Below are 23,540 nucleotides of genomic sequence, written 5' to 3' on the forward strand. Positions count from 1 at the left end.
CGGTAACGACGGCTCGCGGCTCGGGAACGGGTGGGCGGGGGTCGACCTGCGGTGCCCCCGCTCCGCTGTTTTGCGGTGGCGAGGCGGGGGGGACGACGGGGTGAGGGCAGCGCTGCCCGTCGCGGAGCCGAGTCCCGGTCACCGGCGGGGCCCGGCCGAGCGCGGGGTAAGTTTGGGAAAGGAGTCGGGGGGGTGGGGCGGGCAGCGCCTGTGCCCCGGCCCGGCGAGACCGTGGGCGCCCCCCCCGGGACCGGCGTCCCGTCGTCCCCCCCCCCCCCCCGGTCCAGGCCCGCCGTTGCTGCAGCTTGCCGGGGGTGCCGCTGCGGGCGTGCCCGGGGCTGGGAGCTCAGCCGCCGCGGAGAAAAGTTTTGGAAGTGGCTCCTCCGGGAAGGAGGGAAGGTCTCGGCGGTGGGGGGGCCGGGGGGGGGGAGGTTGCCCCGCTCCCTGCTTCCCTCCCCCCGCGGGAGGAGCCGGTTTCCGCGGGCTGGGCGGGCCCTGCGTGGACCCTGGGGGGGCAACTAAGTTGTAAGGTGCGTGGAGAGGGTTAATTGCACACAACACACTCCACCATCGCCACCCACACCCCCCCCGCGGCGAACATGTCTCACTTTGCGTCGGTCAGCATTCCTCAAATGGAAAACCCGCGCTGTCTGTCCCATCAGACCTGGTCCGCGGTGAGGTTAGAAACTACGACAAGATAGAGAAGAGCTGTGCCGGAGCCTGGCCCGGGCCGGGCGAGGGTCTGCGGCACCCGGTGAGTGCTCGGGGAGGCGGGGGGGGGGACCGGTTCTGCCTGGCCTCTGCCTCGGGCTGCCACGCTGAGTGGGCTGGGAGGAGAGAAATCCCACCTAGCCCTGAGGGGGGTGAACGCCATTGCCTGGTCCGCAAACTTTCCTCTTGCAACCTGGGTAGGATGGGGAAGGAACCGCTGTCTCCCAAACTACGTTTATAACCGTTTGATCAGTGTTTTAATTGCCTTCCTTGCCAACTCTTAGGTTTGCGCGGGGTCCGTAATCTGTTCTGATCGCGATACCCCGTTGTTCTTAACCCTGTGCATCTCCAGCTTTTAGCTGCGCATGCTGTGATGTGGGTGATTTGCAGAAACGCAAGTCTCTGTGCAAAGTGTTTTTTTATGAGAGGGATGGGGGAAAGGGCAAGGGTCCCAGCAGAACAGCGCATTCCCTAAAGATGAGCAGTGATTGAGAGAAGGGAGTGCTGGGGGCTAGGGGGGAGGCTGGAGACCTTTCGTGCCTCCACTGAGGTCAGGGTGTCCAGGAGGAATTCAAAGCTCTCCACAGGACTAATGGAGGGAGGCGGCTCATGGAGAATTTTTTGGCTGAAAATTATGCTTCCTCCCTGGAAAATAACTTTTTTCCATTTCATGCAGTATTCTTTTGCAACTGTAAGACCGGGCAACTGGCTTCCAGGGAAAACACTTGTAAAAAAGCCTTTTTTCTTTTTCTTTTTTTTTTTCCCCCCAACAACATCTAAAATGTCAATTGTGTGGCAATGAGCAATTGTGCTGAGACGGAGATGAAGCTGTGTGGTCTGAAAAGGCAGAGTGTCTAGGAGGAGAGGCGGGTTGCTGCAGGAATCATCGTCTTGTCAATATTTTATTTTCTCTTTTCCAGTAGGTTTTTGCCTTGGCATTTTAAGTTGTGTCCATGTTTTCTCAGGCACTGCCTGCTACAGAGGTGTTCAGTGAGCACTGCGAGGTGGGGGAGCCTCCTGGGAGGATGGCAGGAGCTCCTCTGGCTTGATGTGCAACCTCCCCCTGCCCTACTCAGGGGTCTGTAAATGGCAAATCCTCATTTGTTTGTTCTTCTCTAAGCTGGGAAGACCTCATGGTTATTCCAGTCCTGAGGCTGTTGCAGAAGGAGCTGAGCAGACCTGACTCCTGAATGCTTGGCTCAGAGACTTACGAGGGAGACGTGGTACTCTGGAGAGTGCTGCCAGTGGTAATGGTGACCAGGCTGTGATCCGGCACGGCTGCAAGCTGTGATCCCAAATGGTGGTGTTGTCAAAACTGATGAGTAAATGATGCACTGGCTATTTCTGTCCCATGCATGTTCTTAAATAGGTCATATACCCTTCTTGAGAAAAACATATCTCTGTAACCTGGTTATGCCTCTGCCACCTCGTGACCACAGACTTCTTTAAGAACCTGCAGGTGCTTTCTCTAGAAATTTGGCAAGACCTTCTCTAGCTAGGTTCCTAAAACAGATGCTGTTGTCTAAAATTAGGGGTACGTAAAGACTTCTTCCACCCTCTGCAACTGTAGCGGCAGGGTATTATTTTCTCTCTTAAGCTTTGTTTTTTCCTTAGGACTACATCTTGACTGCTCCTTTTCTTCCCCTCAAATATTTGTCTTAGGAGCAGCAGTTTGAATTTAGAGACTTTACAAACATTAAGTAAACAATGTTTCATGAGGAGCAAGTACTAATGAGATAGAGAAGCAAAGGGGCTATGGAGATAAAAAAATGCATTTTTTAGAGCAAGTGGTTATGATATGTTAGGAAGAAGCAAATGCTGGGAATGTGGTCTAAGTAATTAGCTGGGCACAAGGATTGGGTGTGTCCTGGATGTTCCTCATAGATGTTTTATAAGCATCAGGAATTTATTGCATGAGATATGGGGGTGTTCTTGAGCCACAAGGTGATGATGGTCAGGCAGCACAGGTGCAAAGGAATGTACTGGTTTTCCCTTGTGTAAGTAACAAGAGAAGACAGACCCGTGGGCCACAGAAAGTTGACTGACACAAATGTGAGTTAGGGGAATCAGTGTTCTACCCCTTTATGCCCATTTCTTGTCCACCACCATCCCTTTTTGGGTGACCTCGTCCCTTTTGCTGCTGGAAGAAGGACATGAAGCCAGGTATGCAGCCTGTTTTCAGAGCCCTAGACATGCCCTTTGTCCTATGTGCTACTGCCTCTCTCCAGGATTTTGGTCACTTAGTCTGAAAGACCCTTTCATGTGTCCCTTGGGGCAGATGTGGGCTGTGAGTGTGGAGAATGAGATGGAAGAAATGGACCTGTTGGATCAGTTGCAGTGATTACTTTTCCAGACTGATTCTCATAAGCTGTGACGACAGTGTTGCAGAAGAGGCCAGTCTGTGCCACTTTTCATCATTGCCAAGCTGTGGAGAGCAGTTGTTTCGCTGTGTGTGTTTGTTGCCTCTTCATAGGCATATGGTGGTTGTATAAATCCTGATTTTTTTTTTTTTCCTCTGTTCCTCACAAAGAAGCTGTTCTCAGTCATTTTCTAGGTCCAGCCCTGTCATAAAGGAAGAGTACGTCTGTCAGGCCTGTGCTGGGGTTGGAAGGGGTGCCTGTCTTTTTTTAAAGCAGGAAATTCTCTAACTGCAAGTTGTTATGCAGCAGCTAGTAAGCAGAGAGGAGGCTGTGGCTGGTGTAATCTGCCTGAAGAGTGCTGTCACCTCCCTGTGCAGATGCCTCTGTGGCTGATGGCTTCAGCCTGTATGGGTACTCGGAACAGAAGAAACTGTTCAGTTAGGGGACAGCTAACATTTTAAGAGCTTCCCATCTTCCCACCCCCCCAAAAGGAGAAATTTGGGGGATTCCATGGCATAGTTTTACCATAGTTGTGTGTGTCTGTTTGCATAGCTGTGGGGGGAGCCTGAATCCCAGGGAGGGGAGCCAGAGGGTCTGGCAGGATCCCAGGTACGTTGGTGTGGTGGAGCTTGGCAAAGGGCAGCATCTCTGGCCCATCAGGCTGTGCTTGCAGTTGTTACTAGCGCTCTGAGCATCATCAGCCCAGTGCCTGTTCACTTCAGCACCTGAGCTGAATTGGTGCATGGAGTGCTGTGAGAGATGAAGATGTCCCTTGCTGCCACCTCACCCCGATTGTTTTGAAGTGGTTGTGCCAATAGTGATTTACGCCTGAAAACCTGCCCCCTTTCCTAGGGTCCTGCCACTAAAACAAGGATCTTACTGGCTTACATTGAATTAGAGGTGCAGGGCTGGAGGAACTTCAAGAAGGGACCTAGTCTTTGCAATTAAATAACATCTGCATCAGGTATTTATTCTGTTTCTCAAAAGAAAAAGAAAAAACAGTGCTGGAGATTCTGCATCATAGATAACCTGTTTCAGTATGTCACCACTTTGGCACTATGTAAATTTCTTTCTTTGTATCCATGCTGAATCTTATTTACCATTTAAGCTGATGGTACATTGTGAAAGAAGAGTTGAGCGCTTTCCCCCTTTCTTGTGACTTTTAATGTACACAGACTCTTCTGTTCCCTTCAGTGTTATCTTTTTAGGACTAAACACACCCAGGTCCTTCAGTCATTTTTTCCAGGTCATGCTTTCTACACTCTAATTTTTGTTTCTTTCCACTGCAATGTCTCTGATTTTTGCATCTGTTTTCTAAAGAAGAGCATTTGAGGTTGGGTGCGGCCTGTTGGCTAAAGTCTCAGGTGTGTGGAGAGGAATGGAATCTCTGCTTCTGTGTCACACCTACAATGTAGCTACTAATATGTCCCAGGATGTCATTTGCCTACTCTGTAGCAACATAAGCCTGCTGGCTTGGAATTAATTTCTGAATCAATGTAATGCATGTATCCATTTTTTTTAATTTTTTTTTTTTTGTGGCACATCAGAGTTACTGTTTTGTCATGTCCATTTGTTGGGGTTTTTTTGTTTGTTTGTTTGTTTTCCTCTTAGTGTACTGTTTTGTACTGATCTTTACTGAGATTGGTTTGATAGTATGCTATAGATAGGTCTAGGGTTCCTGCAGTCAGATCAAAACACTGCAGTAAGATGACACAGACTCCTGAGCCGGTTTGAACTTGCTATGAGGGATTTTTTTCTTGTCAAAAAAAAAAAAAAAAAGGAAAAAAAAGGGAGGGGTTTTGTATGGGTCAGCAGAGTTTACACTTGATCAGACATTATCTTGCCAGAGAAAGTTTTAGTGGTTCTTCCACAGCTAGCCAAGCCAGTGTCTTCATTGGTTCCTTCTTGCATCCTCCGTGCTCCTGATGTCCATGGTCACTGTGCTTGGAGCTCAGTGTTCTCCTTCACAGAAGCCATGGGACCCTGTCCTTTAATTTTCTTTTTGATTGCTCACTGCAGCTGGGCCTTCCTCCTGCAGTGATTTAGTTCAGGACTGAAATTGGAAAAGGGCCAAGCCTTTAAAAAAAAAAAAAAAAGTTTATCCTGCTAGTTTGTTCTGACTCCGCTCACTCATGGAGTCAGGTGTGAGCATGGGGAGGGGATGCTTCCTGAGGGCATGGGGGACAAGGGGCAACACTGCCCTTTTCAGCTTCAGTGAGCCCTTAGATTGGTTCCAGCTCCCTGAATTTTGTCTTGATAATTTCAGGCCCCTTTCTGTCTGGCTGTTACTTAATGCTTTGCTATCTTTATCACTTTCTTATCTTATAGGTAACTACAAACTGATCATATAACTTGATCAAGAATCTTTCAGAGGATTGAAGTTACTGGTCTGTAACTTCTTAAGTCTTCTCCCAACTTTTTTTTTCTTTTTATAAAGGTAGGTGAGGCATGATGCTTCTCCAGCCTTCTGTGGCCTTCCCATTTTCCTGTAAATTTTCAAAGATGGTCACTAACCCTTCAGAGATTACTTTGACTGGTTTCTTACATGCTTTCAGGTGACTGCCATTATTCCCTCTCAATCTACAGCTGTTTTGTGAACATTTGTTAAGCCATTCTTTTCTAACCCACTCTTTTCCCCCATTTCCAAATTAATTTTGCTTGTCACATTTCACTTTTTATTCTGGAGACTGAAGGAGCATTTGTACTTCAGCCTTTGCATCATTTGCTTTCCTTTTCTGTTTGCTAGTGAGAGTGTAATTATCTTCATTTTCCTCTTCTAACATGCCACTTCTCTCTGGTTTTCTTGTGACTGAAGAGTTCTTAGTAACAGTTGTGCTGATTTTAACTAAGAGACCATCTAACCCAGTATCCTTCCAGGAAAGAATAAAAATAGGACAAGTATATATGATATTTTCCCACTACTCTTCCACCCTCCAGCTCCTTTCAGATAAGGGGATTTCCTGAGTCTAATGTGAGCTGTCTAACCATGAACAATCAATAGATTTGTCTTTCTAGTACTTGTCACTTCTTTTGTTGAATCCATGTAAAATTTTCCATCATTTTTGGAGAAGTACTACCACACAAGCTACCTCCTGATGAAGAGTCACATTTGTTTGTTTTGCTTTGAAGCTGACCCTCGCTGGCTTCATGTGATGGCTGTTAGCACTTACGTCTGAAGAGACAGTGAATAATCTATCCCTGTTCACCATCTTTACACCACTCATGATTTTATGGACCTCTGTTATGTTACCTGTCTTGCATACTAATTTGTTACATGGATGCTGTTCCATGGTAAGGAGGAGAAGGCTTGTCTGGGTAGCATCTCTGATCAATACCTTTCTCTGAAGCCTCGGGACACTGAAGGGCAAGGACGAGGGTACTCGGACTCCTTGTCCAGTCCACCTGAGAGAAGATGCTGAAAGCCAGACTCCTTCATAAGATGCCTCATGTGCAGTTTCATGCACCCGATGATAAACAGCTTCTGTTCCTTTAGTGCTGTGTTGAAATCCGTGCTAAGATGCTGAGGGAGGGGATGGTGTGATCGAGTCCTTTCCTCTGGGATGGCGGGAGGGAATCTTGGGCACACTCTCAGAACTGCTCTCCCATGCTTTTTTCAGAGATCGGCCAGCCTGGCTGAGACCACTTAGTGATGACAAAACAAAAGCTTCTGCTTGATGGGACGATCTCCTTGTTTCTGATCGTGGCCTGTGAAGCTCAGCAGCTCCCGAGGAGTCATGTTGCTGCTGGTTCTGGTCCCCTGTGTGAGAAGGAAGCAGAGTCCTGGGGAAACCTTTTCAGCAGCGAGCGGCTGGATGCCTGGATCTGTTCCCTCATCGGTTCATTCATGGTGGGGCTGAGTGGGGTCTTCCCCTTGCTGGTGATCCCGTTTGAGACGGGAGCTGCTCTGCAGTCAGAAGGTAAGCCTGTTACCTGCATTAGCCTTTCTGAACCCAAAAGTCCTGGGTTGGGACTGAATGGCACAGTGATGAACAGGACCTTGTCACAGAAATACTGTCCTCTAAAATAGTCTGTTTCTGGTGCTTTAGTCCATACCTACCAGTTTGATAGGGAGTCCTTGGAAAAATGCAAGCCCTGGAGGGAGCTTGTACAAAGAGTATTTGTTTTGCACCCTGCTTGGTCCAGGACCCTCCCACACAATGCTGTCCCAGCCAAGTGGTGCAAGGACCTTTTCTTGCACTGCAGCTATTTTTGTGCTCTCTTCTTTGAAAGCTTGCTTTGCAGATGCTTCCAATTTAGGTCTCTTTGTGCAAAATCTCAGCTGGAGATGTTTTGGCTCCTGGCTGAGTTGTGATCAGGTTTTGTTTCTTTTTTTTTTTTTTTTTTTTTTTAGCTGGATCACACCGTTTGAAGCAGTTACTGAGTTTTGCAATTGGTGGACTACTGGGGAATGTGTTTCTGCACCTGCTTCCTGAAGCCTGGGCCTACACGTGCAGTGCAACGACAGGTAGGAAAGCCTTATGTGCCTATAAGCAGTCTGTGCTATGCCTACTGGTACATTTTTTTGAGTCTGTTCAGTCTTGAAAACAAGACCAGCCAGGCTGGGTCAGCCCAAAAACTGGTCTAGGCTGGTATTCACTTTCAAACAACATGTAAAAGCAGATGCCTAGGGAAGGATATAACAACAATAAAAACACATGTAATACTCCATTTTTGTACTCTGCAGTCCTCCAAAGATTTTGAGATTGGAGGCTTCCTGACTTGGCTGCAGTTTCTGTATGTTTAGTAATTTGCAATGGATTTCTTGTCTATCAACTTTTCCTATTTTGCCTTGGGCTCCTGTAAATCTTTGTTGATTTCCCTTTGTCCTTTCTGTAAGGAAAGGGAATGCTTCTTTAACCTGATGGGAAGTTATGAATGCGTGTGTGGTCTGGTACATGAACATGTGCACCATCTCAGGTGGGGATCCTGCCCCATCAGATGCATCTTGTCTATAAATCTGTCCTTATAACAGTGTTACTGCTAGAGCCTCTTTCTTGGGACTAACTGGGGCCCTTCTGCTGGGTACTTCGATCTATGGGAGCCCAAATGTGTTGCCCTCTCAATCTTTGCTCAAGGAGAAGTCATGGAAAATTGTCCATAGAACGTGACTAAGATGGTGTGGGGTGTGGGGAGGGGCATGGGGAGAAAGAGGAAATGCAGGTAACAGAAACCTGTGTTCACCAGCAAACTAAACACTGTTTGGGTTGGGATAGAGCTTGTAGTATCAGTGTATCTCCTTCACCCCTCAGATAGCCAGGGTTGTTGAAAGCTGTAGTGATTGTATTGTTCTGCTTCAGCAAACTGATAGCATAGACGGCAAGTGCTGCTGCATCCCACCTGTTGAGAAATCAAGAAATCATTTCCCTGCTGAAAATGTGAGAGGGGGGAAAAGGATGCCCTGGGTTTCCCAGACTTCCTTGCACCTATGTCCTGGGATTTCAAATCTGCTGGGCCTTTAGTCCTCTTCTTCCTCATGGCTCTAGCACTGCCAGCAGAACCTTCTGTCCTTTTTTTACCTTTTCTGCAGTGGTTCCCAAATGATTCTCTCTTCCTGCTCTAGCTTGTTTGCTTCTGCCAGACTGTCCTGAAGCATAAATGTTTCCTTGACTCATGTAAGCCCCATTACAGAGTCATTCTGTTCTTCCACTGCAATGCAGTCTCCATTTCTGCAGCCAGGCTGAATGGATGATTATCTCACAAGCTTGGCTGTAATTGAAAAGTTTATAGCTCTGGGCTTAATAACTTGCCCAGGTGTGGCAGAAAGGGGAAGGTGAGTCTGTAGCTCCACCAATGGCAGATTTCATGTCAGGGCTTGCTGCTGAGTAGATACAGCTGCAGGATTTTTGTTGATGTAATCTTCACTTGCCTCTGGAGCTCAGGGAAATTCCCTGTGTTGTCAGGAGATATTCTGGATGGCACTATTGAAGCAAAAGGGGTGGGGATATCACTCTGAGTGTCCTGAGATGAGGATATCTGTTAGATCAAGAATGAGCAAGTTAAACTAATTTGCTTTGAGATATGTTTGCTCCTTGTTCCTTGCAGGTGGCATTTCCATTGTTGGTTTTTTTTGTCTTGGAACTGCTTGTTAAACTGTCTGGGGCGCGGTGGGTTCACATGTGCGAAACACTGTGTACCTGATAGTGACGTGAAGATTTCTCTCTTTTCCCTCAGGAGAAGGGCAGAGCTTTCAGCAGCAGAAGCTTCTGGGTCTCTGGGTGATCATTGGTTTCCTGACCTTCCTGGTGCTAGAGAAGATCTTCCTAGAGAAAGAAGAGAAGGAGTGCCCTGGTGTGGTAAGTTAGCAGCCAGAGTGGAGGGAGTGCTGTTATGTTTGGAGCACTGTACTAAACACCTCATCTGCCCTATCTGAGAGGCTCAGCAAACGATCCTGGAGCTGTGAGTAGCTTGTCCTCCCTTCGGAGCTTTTTGCCACTTCTTTGACACTGGGCTGTAGAAGAAGGTGTTTCATCTCCAGGCTTTGGTTTTGTGGTTTTAGATGAGATTTCTCACCTCTGGGCTGGTTTCATTCTTGATGTGGTATGTGTGAAAGAGAGCTCCCCTTTTATTGGGACTAGGAGCCAGAGTGGTCTGCAGATGAGACTTTTGCTCAGGTAAGCTTTGAGGGATGACAGCTTGCTGTTGCATGTTCCACTGAGCCATCGTGACTCACTCCCCTTCTCGGTCCTCAGTCAGGACAAAGACCAGCCTTCTCTGGAAGGTGTTCCTCGCTACCCCCTCTTCTTGGGTATGGCCTGGACCAGGTGTTTTTTTAGGTGACTTTGTGGTAGAAGGGGTTTATGGTTGGCCAGGTAATCCTAAGTAATGGTTCAGAGGAGAGTCACCCAGCTGCAAATGTGCAATGTAGACGGCCAGAAGGTAATTCCAAGATAGAGGAGAGCAGCTAGTTCTCAGACATCTGCACAATTCCTAGCAGCAACTCCTATAGACTGTTCAGTCCTTTCTGTGCCATGACTTTTGAGAGCTGAAACTGCAGGTCAGGCACTGCATAAGAGCAATTAGGTGTTACTTTGACTCAACATGAGACTTTAGAAGTCTGAAAGGAACTTAATCATCTCATTTACAGAGAGACACTAAAGTCTGAGATGAACATTTTGTTGTTTGGAAGCTGGCAATCCCAGCTATAGAATAATTCTCTAGACTTATTTTGATGTACTGGGGAGAGCAAGACTTTTTCCCCCATCCCCTGCCCAGATGGAGTTGTATTTCTCTGGGCCGCAGCTGCCAGCAGGAGTGGCAGGCTCACTCCCTCGTCTTTCCAGTGAACCTGGCTCATGCCAAGGGGGTGTGACTCCAATTCTTCCTCTCTCTTTCTACCTTCCTTCTCTTGGTGATTGGGGAAGTCTTTGTTCATTTTGTCTCACAGAGCAGATGTCACAAATGCTCTCTGAAATCTGTCTTATTTCTGGCAGTTGTCGTTATTAAACTGGGGTACCAAAGCTGCTGATTTGCATTGTAAGGACAAAAGGATTAAGGGTGAAGATTGGATTTCTGACCCTGCTCATACATCACTGACAAAAAGGCAGTGACAAGTTGTTTTCCCCTAATTTAGGGCTGTGATTCCAAAGCACCAGCTGGAAAGATTCCCAATGGAAGTGGCTACCCCCTGCCAAAGGTGGCAGGCCAATCCCAAAGAGCAGGAACAAATTCAACTCAGTGTAATGGCTCCTCTCTCCAGTCTTGTCCAACAGACAACAGAATCAAGGTAAGAGACCCACAAACTGACCTTCACATCTTACATTTTCGAGGCACATATTTTAACATTCAGTCAGGAGTTGTCTGCAGAAAGAACGGTGCCTGAGTGGGAACTCAGTCTTTGAGTGAGTTGTGCTTAATTTTGCTCTGTCAAAGTGTCTGTCCAGGTCACAGCAGGGAGGAAGTAGCGGACTTGGAGAAAATCTGCACTGCAGCTTATGCAAAAGAGGCAAAGTCGCTATTGTGAAGGCATAAGTCTGATGATGTGTGTTTGGCTGAATCCTGAGACCAAAGTACAGTACTTTCACATTTTGTTATTCTATATTTTATAGTCATTATATCTTTATTTGCTTCAATTTTTGTGCCATGATTTCTCTGTTCTCTAGTGCCTGCATTGTAGCAGTTGTGAGCTGCACATTTCCTTTTAAGGCACCTTTTGGAAGCATTTTGACAGTTGAAGCTATCCACTGTAAAACTTAGAAGTTCAGTTTCTCAGATTAGCAGTTTATCTGCTGCCCAAAAGGGCTTCTTATCCAGTTCTGCCTCCAAACCTGTATTTCGCATCACTTCATGTGCTCTGGACCTCATCTGACCCCACAGTGAGCCTATTCAGGGAGCTAAACGGGCAAAGAATTTGCTTTTTTCTTTTTTTTCTCCACCCCCACACCCCGTTTATTTCTCTGCTAACTTAACTTCTTGAATCAGCTTGGCATGTAGACAAGCAGCCTGTAGTGTTGGGATAAGGGAGATCAGCAAGCTCATAGAATTGGAGGTAGAGGAAGGGAAAAGGAGTACTGTACCATTGGGCAGTGGCTAACCTTTAGATTGGCTTCGCTTTCAGTTTTATGTTACTATCTTTGCACTGCAGAAACCCTTGTCTGGGTGAGCATTACAAGCAAGAGAGTAAACGACCGCTTTGGCAAAAGAGGACCTATAATTTGAGTCTGAAAGCGCATAAAAATGTGCAAAACTGTAGGAGAGTAACTATGGACAGAAAGTGTGGTTGCATGAAGTAGCCCAAACCTGGATATATGGTCAGTCAGAGGCTCTTCAGTCTTTCTATTTTAAATCGGTTTTGCTGTAACTTTATAGCTCTTACTACACAATGTGAAAGATATGCTGAGGTCACTGGGTATTTTCGATATCTGTCACATTCACGTAATCTGTACAGAACACTGCACAAACTGCAAGGTGCCACCGTGTTGTTTCTAGAGGTGATAGTGGTGAAGAAACCAATATTACTGGGTTATGAAACATTGTGCCATTATTTTAGAAAGGCTTATACAAGGAACTATGGACTTCGAGGATGGTTAGCCTACCACTGATTTCAAGTAGAAATGAAACACTGATGGGGGACACAATTGCTCAGGGCCTGGTCCTAATGTAAAAAATAATAATGTAATTAATGCTAATTGATATGATCTTATGGAAGATAAATTCTTGTCAACCAGACATTTTTTCCCTGCCTTTTATTTGGTCATAAGATTGTTTGATACAGGGAATGACACTGACAAACGTGTATGAAACATAATTTTCTCCCGCATTCTAATAAAACTAGTACTGCATGAAATCAACTTTGCTAACATTAGCTGTATTAAAAATCGGTTCTTCTATAATATCAACAGGGAGTGGATTAATGCAGCTCCACTCAAATCTGTTCACTGGTGGTTTATGATTTTTCTAAGTGATTATTTATAAAACCAGTGTATCTTCACATTTGCAGATACTACTGTATTACTTAAATGGCACATTGTGACTGCATGAGGTCAGCGATACTGGCTAAACCAACTAACTTCATCAAAAGAGCTGAATTTTTAACATGTTTTGATACATGCAAATATTAAAGAATAGATTAAGAAAGAATGCAGGTCATATTTACCAGATAGGGACAGTTTCTAGGAAGTCAATGCCTTGGGAAAAGGTATGAGAATCACAGTAGGAAATTGTTTGTACACATTCTTCCATTATGATGCTACATCCAGGAGGATGGGTGAGTAGGAAATATTATGTAAGAGAAGAGGCGAGTGTTCCTCTTTCTGTATAGCAGTAGGGAAACACCTATCTGACTTTTTCCGGTAGTGTTGTTCACAATATCCAAAATACTACTGGTAATTTGTAAAGGGGTCAGGAAAGAGCTGAAATAATTATTTTAGGTTTGCAATACGTGATAAGAAGTGGTTTTCTTTAGTCTTCAGCTCCGTAGACATGACAGATCAGGGGCGACTTAAAGTATACAAATACCCATGTAAGAGGCATGACTAAATTTGATACCAAACAGTAGCAGACTAGAAATCAGATGACTCTGTAACTGAGGGTAACTTGCCAGTGGACCAACTTACCTTAGAAACAGTAGATTCTTTGTCACTTGTGGACTTTAAGCTGTGATTTAAGCTGCTTTCTATGAAGTACATAGAAAGAAGAAACAATGGGCTTCATGCAGAAATTGAATGAGATTCTTTCAGTTGTGTTATGTAGAAGGTCTAGAAAACCATGGAGAGCCCTGCTATCTTTAAAACCCTAACATGTCTATTCAGTCCTATAGACTGTTGTCAGTATGCGTGAAATAGAAACTAACAAGTTAACGTGTGTAGTTTTAACTTTCTACCTTTTGAGCATATAATCTGAATATTTTAATAGTCTTTCTGATAGGGGGGAAATTACCAAAACTACCAAGATATTCTTGCATTGTTAGCCTGTTTCCTTAGGCAACAACATAAGCAGTCATTCCATCTGTCTGTCCATCTGTTCTGCCCTTCATTTTCAATAACTTTTGAACCCGAAATTAATTTTACTGGAGTTCAAGAGAGGATAGAAGTCTTGAGGGTAATCAAATTTCTGCAAGTTCCATAAAAATCAGCATGGCAGTAGAGGAGGAATGCAAACTAATCCCCTATTGAAAAAACTCTGGCAGAAGTTACATGCTGCATGCCAGGTCTGCCTGGTTGACAGATCAGCAGGTAAGTCTCCCTGCCCCTACCTGGTGGGGAAGTGGCTGTCATGCAGTGCAGGGTGGGGAAGGGACATGCAGAGAAACAGCATTGCTGGAAGTGAGCCAGGTAGGTGCTTGCAAAGAAAAGAGAGAAAGCCATAGCAAGCCAGGCTTCTTTGGTTCTACTGTTCACTCAGTAACCCCCTATTTTTTTCAGAGAACAAAAAGGGAAGGATACTATTTAAACAAACAAAGTCACCCTTCAGGGCTTAATGATTAGTAAGCTGTAATCAGTCGTCCTTTGTCCATGCATATTAGAACTTCTGGTCTTTAGCTGCTGCTGTAATAATTTGTCCTAGCTTGAAAGCTGCAGGTGGGAGGCTTCCTTTGCACCCAAACATGGATCAGTTCTGTCCTCCATTGTGGCCTTTATTCCCTCAACAAGTAAAAACATTGTAGAGGACTTTTGCCTTGCTTATTCTTTCTTTTTCCCTGTGGCACATGGGGTCCTTGCTGATTTGTAGAAGTATGTTTTATTGCACAGTGACATTAATTCTGAAGCAGGAACATAAACGCTTCATCTGGCTGTGCTCTTTATGAACAACGAGAACATCCTATTAGAAATTCGCAGAATGTAAATGTCAGAGGCTCATAACTGTCAAATCAACTCAATTTATTTCTGAGCACTCCAAGGCTTTGCTTCTTTCAGTGACAGCTTTTGCCCAAGCCAGTGACAAGAAAAAGTCATAATGTTTTAATCATGAAGTCTATTTTTTCCCTATACAGTGGTATGGGAAAGCATTTTTGTGTAAAACTTATGTGAATAATTATTACTAGCCTGTGGGGGAAAACACAATCGCATAAAATCCCATCATGAAAAGGATAAATTTTAGACAGTCATATCTGACTGAAAATGAGGAATGAGAAATAAAACTGCTGTGTTCATGGGTCTGCCTGCACGTGTTCCCCTTCTTACAAAAACATGCAGGCAACTTCTGCATCCATTGTGGGGATGTTACTTACATTATTACTTAAATGTGCTCTGTAGTTAGGCTTTGCTTAATTCTTTAGTTTCATATTTAATCATCAATGTACTTTTCAAAGTTTAGAGCCTATAAAGATGTCGTGAGATTGTGCAGTAGAAGTGCCCGGCAGAAGGGACAGAGACTTGACAGAAAGCCCTACCTGAGCTGTGGCATACAGATGGCAGGAAGAAAAGATGCTCCAAGCAGAATTTGATAGAAACAGGGAAGAGGGGAAGACCAAAAAGGGCTCATGAAACCCGTTAGCACTTGTGTTTTTCCAGCTGAACTTTGGCATCTGATGCTATGGTGAAGTAAGAGGTTAGTGCCTCACAGTTTCTAGGCTGTCTCTCCACTCACTGGATGTTGCCCTATATCTGTCTGTAGTTAATGTATGTCAGCTTAGTTCCTGCATTCCAGAGACAGCCTGATGTATTGGCTAACACCTGGTTTGATAATAATTTAAACTGCAATGCTGTATAGTGAACTACAGTATCTCAGGACCCACATGCAGTAGTTTTTGTTAAATCTCATGGAAAACAACCTCTGAGCAAAAGAGCTGGGGTGGTACCCTCATAAATCACTTTAGATCAAATACTCAGAATGTGCCTGGAGATTACTATAGTTAGCATGATAGGGAGGTCTAACGTGGAGATGTACTTGTGAGGAAGGAAGCTGCTTTATGCTTAGAATTTTAAGAAATGTGTTTATATGCAAATGCATATACATGCTATCCAGCCTTCTAGTAGGTGTTTTTTTGGTGACTGTCATCACTATCTTCTCTTTTTATTCTTTGTTAAGGGAAAGCAAACCCACAAGCACAAGCTTTTTTAGTACAATGTTTGAAGGTTTGTTTAGTTATAAAAAGCAATTTCAGCAGCATTTGTTCTGTTGCATTGTTCTTGCCAGCTTTTGAAGAGAAGATATTTAATAGTTGAATATTAAAGTACGTGACTAGAAAACAAGGTCAGGTCATATTTGAAGGCAGTCACCTGTGTAAATTAGTCAGTGTTACCTAAAATTGGTTCAATTTAGAATCAGATCTATTCTTGCATTTTAGCTTTCTTTTTCCTTTCTCTTTTTTCTGTTTCTAGAGCTCTTTCTTTGTCATTTGCATAAGAAGATTATCCTAATCTCAGACAACACTTGCCTACCTTAGTTACTCTAAAACTGAACATAACATTTAATTTTTACTTGAGCACTGACATAGTTTAAGATCTTCACCACAAGTGCCACATCCTGACCTTTCCCATCGAATTGTGACTCTGTGTAACCTGTGTCTAAGTCTGAGCCATGTGCTTTCTTTTATCTTGTTATGTCTCTTCCTTTATCAGGGGCTCTTCCTTCTCTTTGCAGATTAGTGGATACCTCAATCTGCTGGCCAACACTATTGATAACTTCACACATGGCCTGGCAGTAGCAGCCAGCTTCCTGGTTAGCAGAAAGGTAAGGTTTCTCTCCCCAGTTGTGTCCTGAACTGGAGAGGCCTGTTCTCACGTGTGATGCAACATGCAAAAAACCCAAAGATGTGAGGAGTTGCCTCCTATTTTCTGGAAGTTTCTGAGAAAATGGAGGCTACAGTAAAAACCAACCCTATCCTGACCCTCTGATGCAGAGCTTCTTCAAACTTGGGACGTGTTAGTCATTTGTTACTGGCATTAGGGGAAGGGTTAGCTCATCTACCCTTTTATTGAATAGTTCTAAACTCTGAGTAACAAGTCTTAACTTGGAGAAGGGGGCCTTAACATGCTTGATGAAAGTGTCATCTCTCAAGAGCTGGGGGCTGTTTCCTAATCACCTTCTCTCTTCTCCTACAGGTTGGGTTCCTAACCACAATGGCCATTCTCCTGCATGAAATCCCACATGAGGTGAGAGGCCTTTGTATCCTGCCATCACAAGGGATTACAAGGGTGCTTCGTCTACTAAGAGGGCTGGGTTAACATTTTCTTGGCCCTTTGAAAGCTGCTCCCTCTGGCAGACTGGCAACATGGAAAACCAGAAACAGTCTTGAAGCACTGGTCTTGTTATGGATGGCTGTTGTAACTGAGAATGTTCACATTCATATTCATTAACTGTCAGCTCTTGGCTTTTTTAGGTTGGAGACTTTGCAATCCTACTTCGGGCTGGCTTTGACCGTTGGAGTGCAGCCAAGATGCAGCTTTCCACAGCTCTTGGAGGTATTCTAGGAGCCTGCTTTGCAATATGTGCTCAGTCACCAAAAGGAGCAGGTAAGGCTCCCTGGGACCTCTGTAGGAATAGGTGAGGGGGCCTATTGTCCCCATGTGTGTATCTTTTTTCCCTTCTCTGTTCTCTCCCATGGCTTTGTCTCAGTAATAACAAAAGCTTTCTGTCTTTGTGCAGGGGAAACGGTAGCCTGGATCCTCCCTTTCACTTCTGGAGGATTTCTGTATATTGCCTTGGTAAATGTTGTGCCTGATCTCCTGGAGGAAAAGAATCCTTGGTAAGTGCTCCCTCCTGTTGTGCTGCAGCAATTCTTGCTGCCAGGGAGCAGGGATATAACCCTTACCCGTGCCTGTTCTGGGAGCACATGAATGCCAGCTTTCCGATTCCCATGGGCAAGGCTGTAATCTAGATAGATGGCTGCGCTAGCTATTGTGTTTATGGGACTACAAAGGCCCTATAAAACATGAGAATCTTCAACTGGGTCAGTCCCGAAGGTTGTGCTAGTGCAGTATGTAGCATGACGAGCTAGAGCAGGTTGCTCAGAAACATGTCCAGTAAGGTGACCCGTTCCCCAGTCTGTCTTGTCAGCTTCTGGCACGTCTGAACCGGGGCCCCGTGGAGGTGTGCATGTCTGATAGCCATGCGTGAACCTATCCTTCACGTGCTTCTCTCATCCCTTTTTGACCCTATCCATTACTTTGGGCTTCTGTGATCTCCCTTTGGCAGCACGTTTGCATAGTTTGACTGCACTGTGTTAAATGATTCTTCTTACTATTTGTTTTTTAGCCTCTTGCTTATTAATTTTGATTAGATATCACTGTGTTGCTGTGTGAGTAGAAAATAGTTTTCTTCTCCTTGTCATTCAGTATTTCATGGTCTGTTACTGTATCCCACCTCAGTCATCTCTCTTCTACACTGGTATATATATTCTGGTATATTTGGTCTTCCCTCATCTGTATTATTCTAGTTTCCTGCAGTCTGATCAAGGCTGTAGCAGGTCCAAAGCTAGCTGTACCACAGCAAAGGCCCTCTCAGATCTTCTGGCAGAGCTGCACCTGAACGTTCCCTCCTATTTCAGTTGTAATGAGACAGGTAACTTCAGTAGTTTACATAAGAGGCCTTGGCTCATCTAGTTAATTTTGACTGAAACAGTTAAGTGCTCAAAAACCAGCTCCACAGTTATATCTGAGGAGGCAGGAACTTCTGGTGAAGAGATGTTAATGACCAGTTGGGAGCTTGCCTTTGGGTTGGTAGCCTCTTGTGCTGGCAGAGCTGTTGGCAAAGTATGCAGAGGTGGTAGGTACATAAGTCACTTCAATCCAGCATAAACCTGAGATGGTGCTAAAAGAATGGAAAAATTAATCAGGTTTTTTTATTTTTATTTTTGTAACTATAGTTGTTAGCTGGATGAGGTCCCTAAAGTGTCTGTGAACATGCTGCAGAAGTGCTGGTCCTCTTGTGAAGGAAAGGACAGGAATACACCTGGGTAGCTGGATGACTTAATCAGCTTAAATTGATTTTAAAACCTGAAGCTGGGCCTTGCAGCCAAGTGGAACAAATGCATGTCAGTTTATAGACATCTTCTTTGCTTGGGGTGCTGGGAAAGAGTCTTCTCAGCTGTGTTAGTGACTTCATACAGCTGTTGTGTTCTCCTTGTGGTAGATTTGGAAGGGCAAAGAACAACCATTTGTGAGACTCTTCACTGCTGCCTATTGGGATTGGTCTGGCTCATCCTAATTTTGCTGTTTCTTTCCCAGGAACTCCCTGCAGCAAATTCTGCTCCTGTGTACAGGCATTACAGTCATGGTGCTACTCTCGCTCACAACTGAGTGACCTCTGCGCAGACCTCATGATGCCTCCCAGAGCCACCACAGTGACTCTGAGCTGTTAAAAAGCAATAAGGAACACTATTGTTACTTCCTATGTGTGTGTGTGCAGATCTGGCTGCTAGTATGAGAAGCAGGTGAGAAAGAGGTCTGGATGTGCAGGACTTCATTCCCTGGCTCTCCTATCCCTGTTCTGCTAAAATCCACACATCAGGGCTTCCATTTTGTTGTTGTTGTTTTGGTTTGGTTTTTATGGAGCAAAAGATACAAGTGAGCAGAAATGAACTGAACAGCTGCTCCACAGCAAATGGACAATGTTTTGTTCAGTTCATTCTGATGAAACTGCACCTCCCAAGCTCTTGTGTGAAAACAACAGAGGCGATTCCTGTAGCTGATGAAGAGGAAGGACTTTTCCTACCACTCTAAGGGCTGGAGACAGAACAGGGATGGCAAAACAACAATAAACTAACAGCTTTAGCCAGAACTCCCTACCCATGAGAAGTTAATGGTGCTATGAGATAGAGGGGAGAGGACCCTTTCCAAGTTGATCTCCAGCTTTTCATTGACTCACTTGTTCCTAAAGGTAGTATTAGCCTCAGCAGTCCACCTCTTTGGTCTATTTTGTATTTGTTTATGTTGAAATCGAGCCAAAAGCGTAAGGCACTTTAGGATAGGTCACAACAATTAAATGGTTCAGCTTGGAGATTACTTGCCTCAGCCCTAACCACTCCAATAGCCAGCACAGCCTAACTGTTTATCCGAAAAATGGTCAGTAAATGTTTCTTCTATCGCCATACTACCAGCTCACCTACGTCTGGAAGGAAAGCCATGTAGCTGTTGCAACTGAGTTCCCTCTTCTCCTGCCCGTTAGCTGAACATGGTTCTGAGCCTGCTCTTGAGACCCAACACCCACCATCTGACCCACACCACGTTTTAGAGCTCTCTTGAGGTGTAGCATGTTAGCCCTGCCTGGCATGCTACAGCAGCCCTAGACTGTCATGGCAGAGGTCTGGACAGTTTGGGCAACAGTTGAACACTACAGCCTGGTCAGCAGCCGATAACCCTTAGTTAGCTTTTCCTCTGTTCAGTGTAGACTATTGAAGAGCAAGCTATAACCAAAAATATAGATGGTAGCCTATTTCTGGGCTTCTTACCTCACAGTGGACTTTGTTGGGGATGAATGGATAAGAAATAATACTGACAGCCCTTAAAGGAAGGGGCACAGCAGCAAATACTGGAGGGAGGGTGAAATGGGAAGGGTGAAACTGCTGGTGAAAAGATTTTTAAAAAATGGGTCTAGAAAAGCTGTGTGCTAAGTAAGGAGACAAAGGGATATGAAAGGCTGACTATAAGTATGCTTTAAGAAGAGTTTTCTCTTCTGTGATACCTGGGATAAAATTTTTGGCAATTTGACACTAATAAAATAAATGGCATTGCTGCTGCTTTCCTGCATCCCTGCTCATGGGACTGACCAGACCATCGTTCCACAGGGATGTTTTGTTGCCACGGAGACGTGCACAATTACTAGATCACCCCTTCTGCAGACCTTATCCTTGCTTTGCTTAAATCTGTTTAAAAACAGGTCTAATTGAACTAGCAGAGTCATTGGGCACAAAACAGGTGCCTCAATGTGAATTGCACCAGCTTGGCTCTGTCTTTAAACAGCTTTTGTAAACCAGTACAGCTCTCCAGTCTGCACAGGGCCTTATCAAGAGGGCTCATCCCTTGAAAGGGTGATTTGGGTCAGAGCAATGAGGCAGGTATGCTGCCCACAGCACAGGCATTTATTTCCCTAAGAGATTCCTGAAATGTTGACACAGTTCTTTTTTTATGACAGCTCCTGTCCTACTTTTCAGAGAGCTCATGCTTGCAGTTCTCCCTGCCCAGGAACTGCTGTCTAAAATTTTTTCAGCTTTCCTTACCCCAGGCTTACATCAGTAACTAGTTTTACTGCAACAACGAGGGAGGCTTAGTGCAATTTTTTTATTCCTCTTTACAAAGTTGCCTTCCTTTGCCAACTACTCCCTCTATCATTCAATTGTCATGGTAGCATCCGCTTCCTGCTTTCCTGGAAGGAGGATTAACCTGATTAGCCTGCAGGGACTGGGGAAGTATGCTAACCTTCTAGTTCTAACTTTGGGGGTTCCCCCCCCAGCCCAAGGACTGCAGCTAAGCAGACCCTGTAGTAGGGCTCTGGAGGAGGCAGGTTTGCACAGAAAGATGTGCGTGCTGTTTCCCAAGATGACTTTCTCAAAATGAGGCTGGCATTTGAGGCATTGCCAGGTGAGTGCCCGTGAGTTGGCGTTGTTGCATCAGCACGGAGCCTTGCCAAGACTGAAAACCACAGTCAGGATTTTGTGCTCAGCATTCAGGAATGTGAAGTGGGTGACGCTGAAGAAAGAATTTCCGAGTTGTTTTTCTTGGCTGCTACCACAGGCCTGGACAGTCTGCGGTTCTTGGGAAGATACCCTGGCAGGAGGTAGCATCGGGCTTGTGGGAGGGGGGAGCTCATTAGTTTTCCACTACATCAGCCTGGGCCTGAGGATGGAGAGCCTTGGGAGGAAATGGAGCATCACTCCACTGTATTTGTCACTTTTGGAAATGCAGAGAGAATTGTATTTTCTAGCTCTATTTTTTCAGCTGCTCTTATGCATTTTCCCCCTTCATCTGTATTGGTCTGCTCTGCATGGAGACAATAGAGATGAAATAAATGGTTTTCCATGTGGGTTTGTGGTTGTTTTTTGTTATTGTTGAAACTACTACTTTTCTTTGAATTACAAATTCAATACAAATTCAATTCAAATTTCATTTGAATTCAAGAGCAGTATCTCTGGGTTAGTCTAGAGAAGTCTGGGCTCTGTCTTGCCTTCCTTTCTACTCCTCAGGCTTTCACAAGTGAAAGAAAAGCTTCTAATCCAGTTTCCTGTTCCTGCTGCCGTGGCACTGTGGGCCAGGAGCAGTGTGGTTTGATCATTAATTCTCGGCAGCTGGTCTGGGTTCCCTGAAAAGCATCACCAAGTGAGCCGCTCTTCTTTGAGGGGAGTGCTTGCATTGTAACTGACTATCCGGAGAGCTTTGCAACCATACTTTGTTGTTATCAGTTATTTTTTTAATCTAAAAAACTCAAGGCCTATCTGGTATCAATTAACACTAAGCTGGTTGCTTTCCATGTGGGACAAAGGTGTGCTCATCAAACGTATGTAGGAATTGCCCAGAAAGGACTAAAAGGATTTTCTCTACCCTTCAGAAACACAGGTTCAGACCATGCCTTATCCCACTCTTCATTTGAAAGATTTTCAGCCTATAAATACTGAATGGTAGTACGTGGCTCTCGGTTCTTACCAGAAGTCTTCTTTAAGAAGAAAGAAAACCATAACCCAAGAGCTGGAAGAAAATTAAGGCAGGTGGGTGATCAAGGGCACGATTTTATGGTCTGGGGACTTTCCCAGCAATCTACATTTTGGAATCTCTCCCTGGCATTGCCATGCTGCACTCTTTGGCTGTGCTGTGAGCCTCCCTCCCCCATCCCTTTGTCCTTCTCAAAAGTAATCAAAAATAACATGGATTAATCAGCTGCCTGGTTCACAGGCTCCACAAAGAGTGTCTCTGACACAACTGCAGTAGCAGAGAGGGGAGAACAATACGAGGGAGTCTTGTACACGGGAACTTCCTAAGGTGATGGTCTTGCCAAAGCCCCTGTTTTCTGAAACTATAGCCTGAGGAACTGCTGTAGAGAGTAGGGTGACATAATAGGATTGCAGATTTAGGAAATGTGAATATTTGGATCTTTCCAGGAAACAGCTGTTAACATGGAAAAATCCTTCAATTGTATCTAGAGCAGTGATTATATTTGAAAATTCTTTTTCATTCTTGATGTGGAAGACTTAATTTAGCTGGTATGTGTAAGAAAATTCTTTTGACAGCAGCCCTTTCAATTTGTCTGCCTTGAAGGCACTAATGTGCAGCTGCGTGGATGGTAATCCCATCTGTCCAGTGCAAACTGCTGAAGAGGATCATGCTGAAATGTGGTTAAAACAAGCTTTGTCTGTGGTTGCTGCACATTTCCACCACGCATAGTGCTCTGGGGTGAGTAGTAGTACTCTGTTGTGGGAGAAGCGCTGGGGAGGGCATTCAGGTTGTGCTCGGTGTGGCCAAGAGAGCAAGAAGCGACATGGGTTCTGAATCTCCTGCAGTTGAACAATTTGCTCCTGGGAAACAATTTAAAGTACTTTTAACAAACAAAACTAAGGATTTTAAAACTGGACGTTAAATTTGTAATTTAGACTTGCCGTATTACTAGATCATTTTATTTGGAGGCTGGAATTAAAAGACGACGCCCTAACAACTGGCTTTGGGGACTGATAGTGCTGCAGCTGGAGGAACAAGTCCCATAGAACAAGCAGGATCAGAAGGGATTTTGTGCCCTTGGAAATGTTGCATTTAACGAATGGCTTGGATTTAGCCTGCTTCTCATTGCATAAAATAGATTGACCTTTTTGTCAGCTCTTCAGGTCTTATTTTCCATTAACTGATAACGAAGGGTTGAGGAGAAACCGTCATCGCAACGCCAACGCGTGCTGCTGCTCGCGGTGTTTTTGTCTTTCACCCACATTTGAAGGACTGCTCGAGCCCCGGGGCCTCTCGCTGGTTAGCGGGCCCGATCTCTGCCCTTCTGCCCTCGGGGACGCCGCCAGCCCCGGCGTCGTTGGAGGGGCGACTACGGGGCAAGAGGAGGCCGCGGACGCGGGCGGGGGGGGGAGGCCCCGCTCATTCCCGCCCGGGGCCGTTCCGTTGC

The 23,540-nt window shown here is 45.1% G+C and overlaps 1 protein-coding gene across 1 annotated transcript; it reads left to right on the forward strand.

Moving 5' to 3' along the window:
• Positions 1–6,614: 6,614 nt before the first annotated feature.
• On the forward strand, positions 6,615–21,469 carry SLC39A13 (solute carrier family 39 (zinc transporter), member 13). Its single transcript, XM_010580149.1, has 9 exons — positions 6,615–6,988; positions 7,423–7,536; positions 9,243–9,364; positions 10,642–10,794; positions 16,092–16,181; positions 16,553–16,603; positions 16,831–16,963; positions 17,097–17,196; positions 18,677–21,469. Exons 1-9 carry the CDS (start codon positions 6,721–6,723, stop codon positions 18,750–18,752), a joined length of 1,107 nt encoding a protein of 368 aa, XP_010578451.1. The 5' UTR covers positions 6,615–6,720; the 3' UTR covers positions 18,753–21,469.
• Positions 21,470–23,540: the final 2,071 nt, after the last annotated feature.

The sequence above is a fragment of the Haliaeetus leucocephalus genome, unplaced genomic scaffold, assembly GCF_000737465.1.
Source record: "Haliaeetus leucocephalus isolate CR32 unplaced genomic scaffold, Haliaeetus_leucocephalus-4.0 Scaffold696, whole genome shotgun sequence".
In the NCBI taxonomy this organism is placed as follows: Eukaryota; Metazoa; Chordata; class Aves; order Accipitriformes; family Accipitridae; genus Haliaeetus; species Haliaeetus leucocephalus.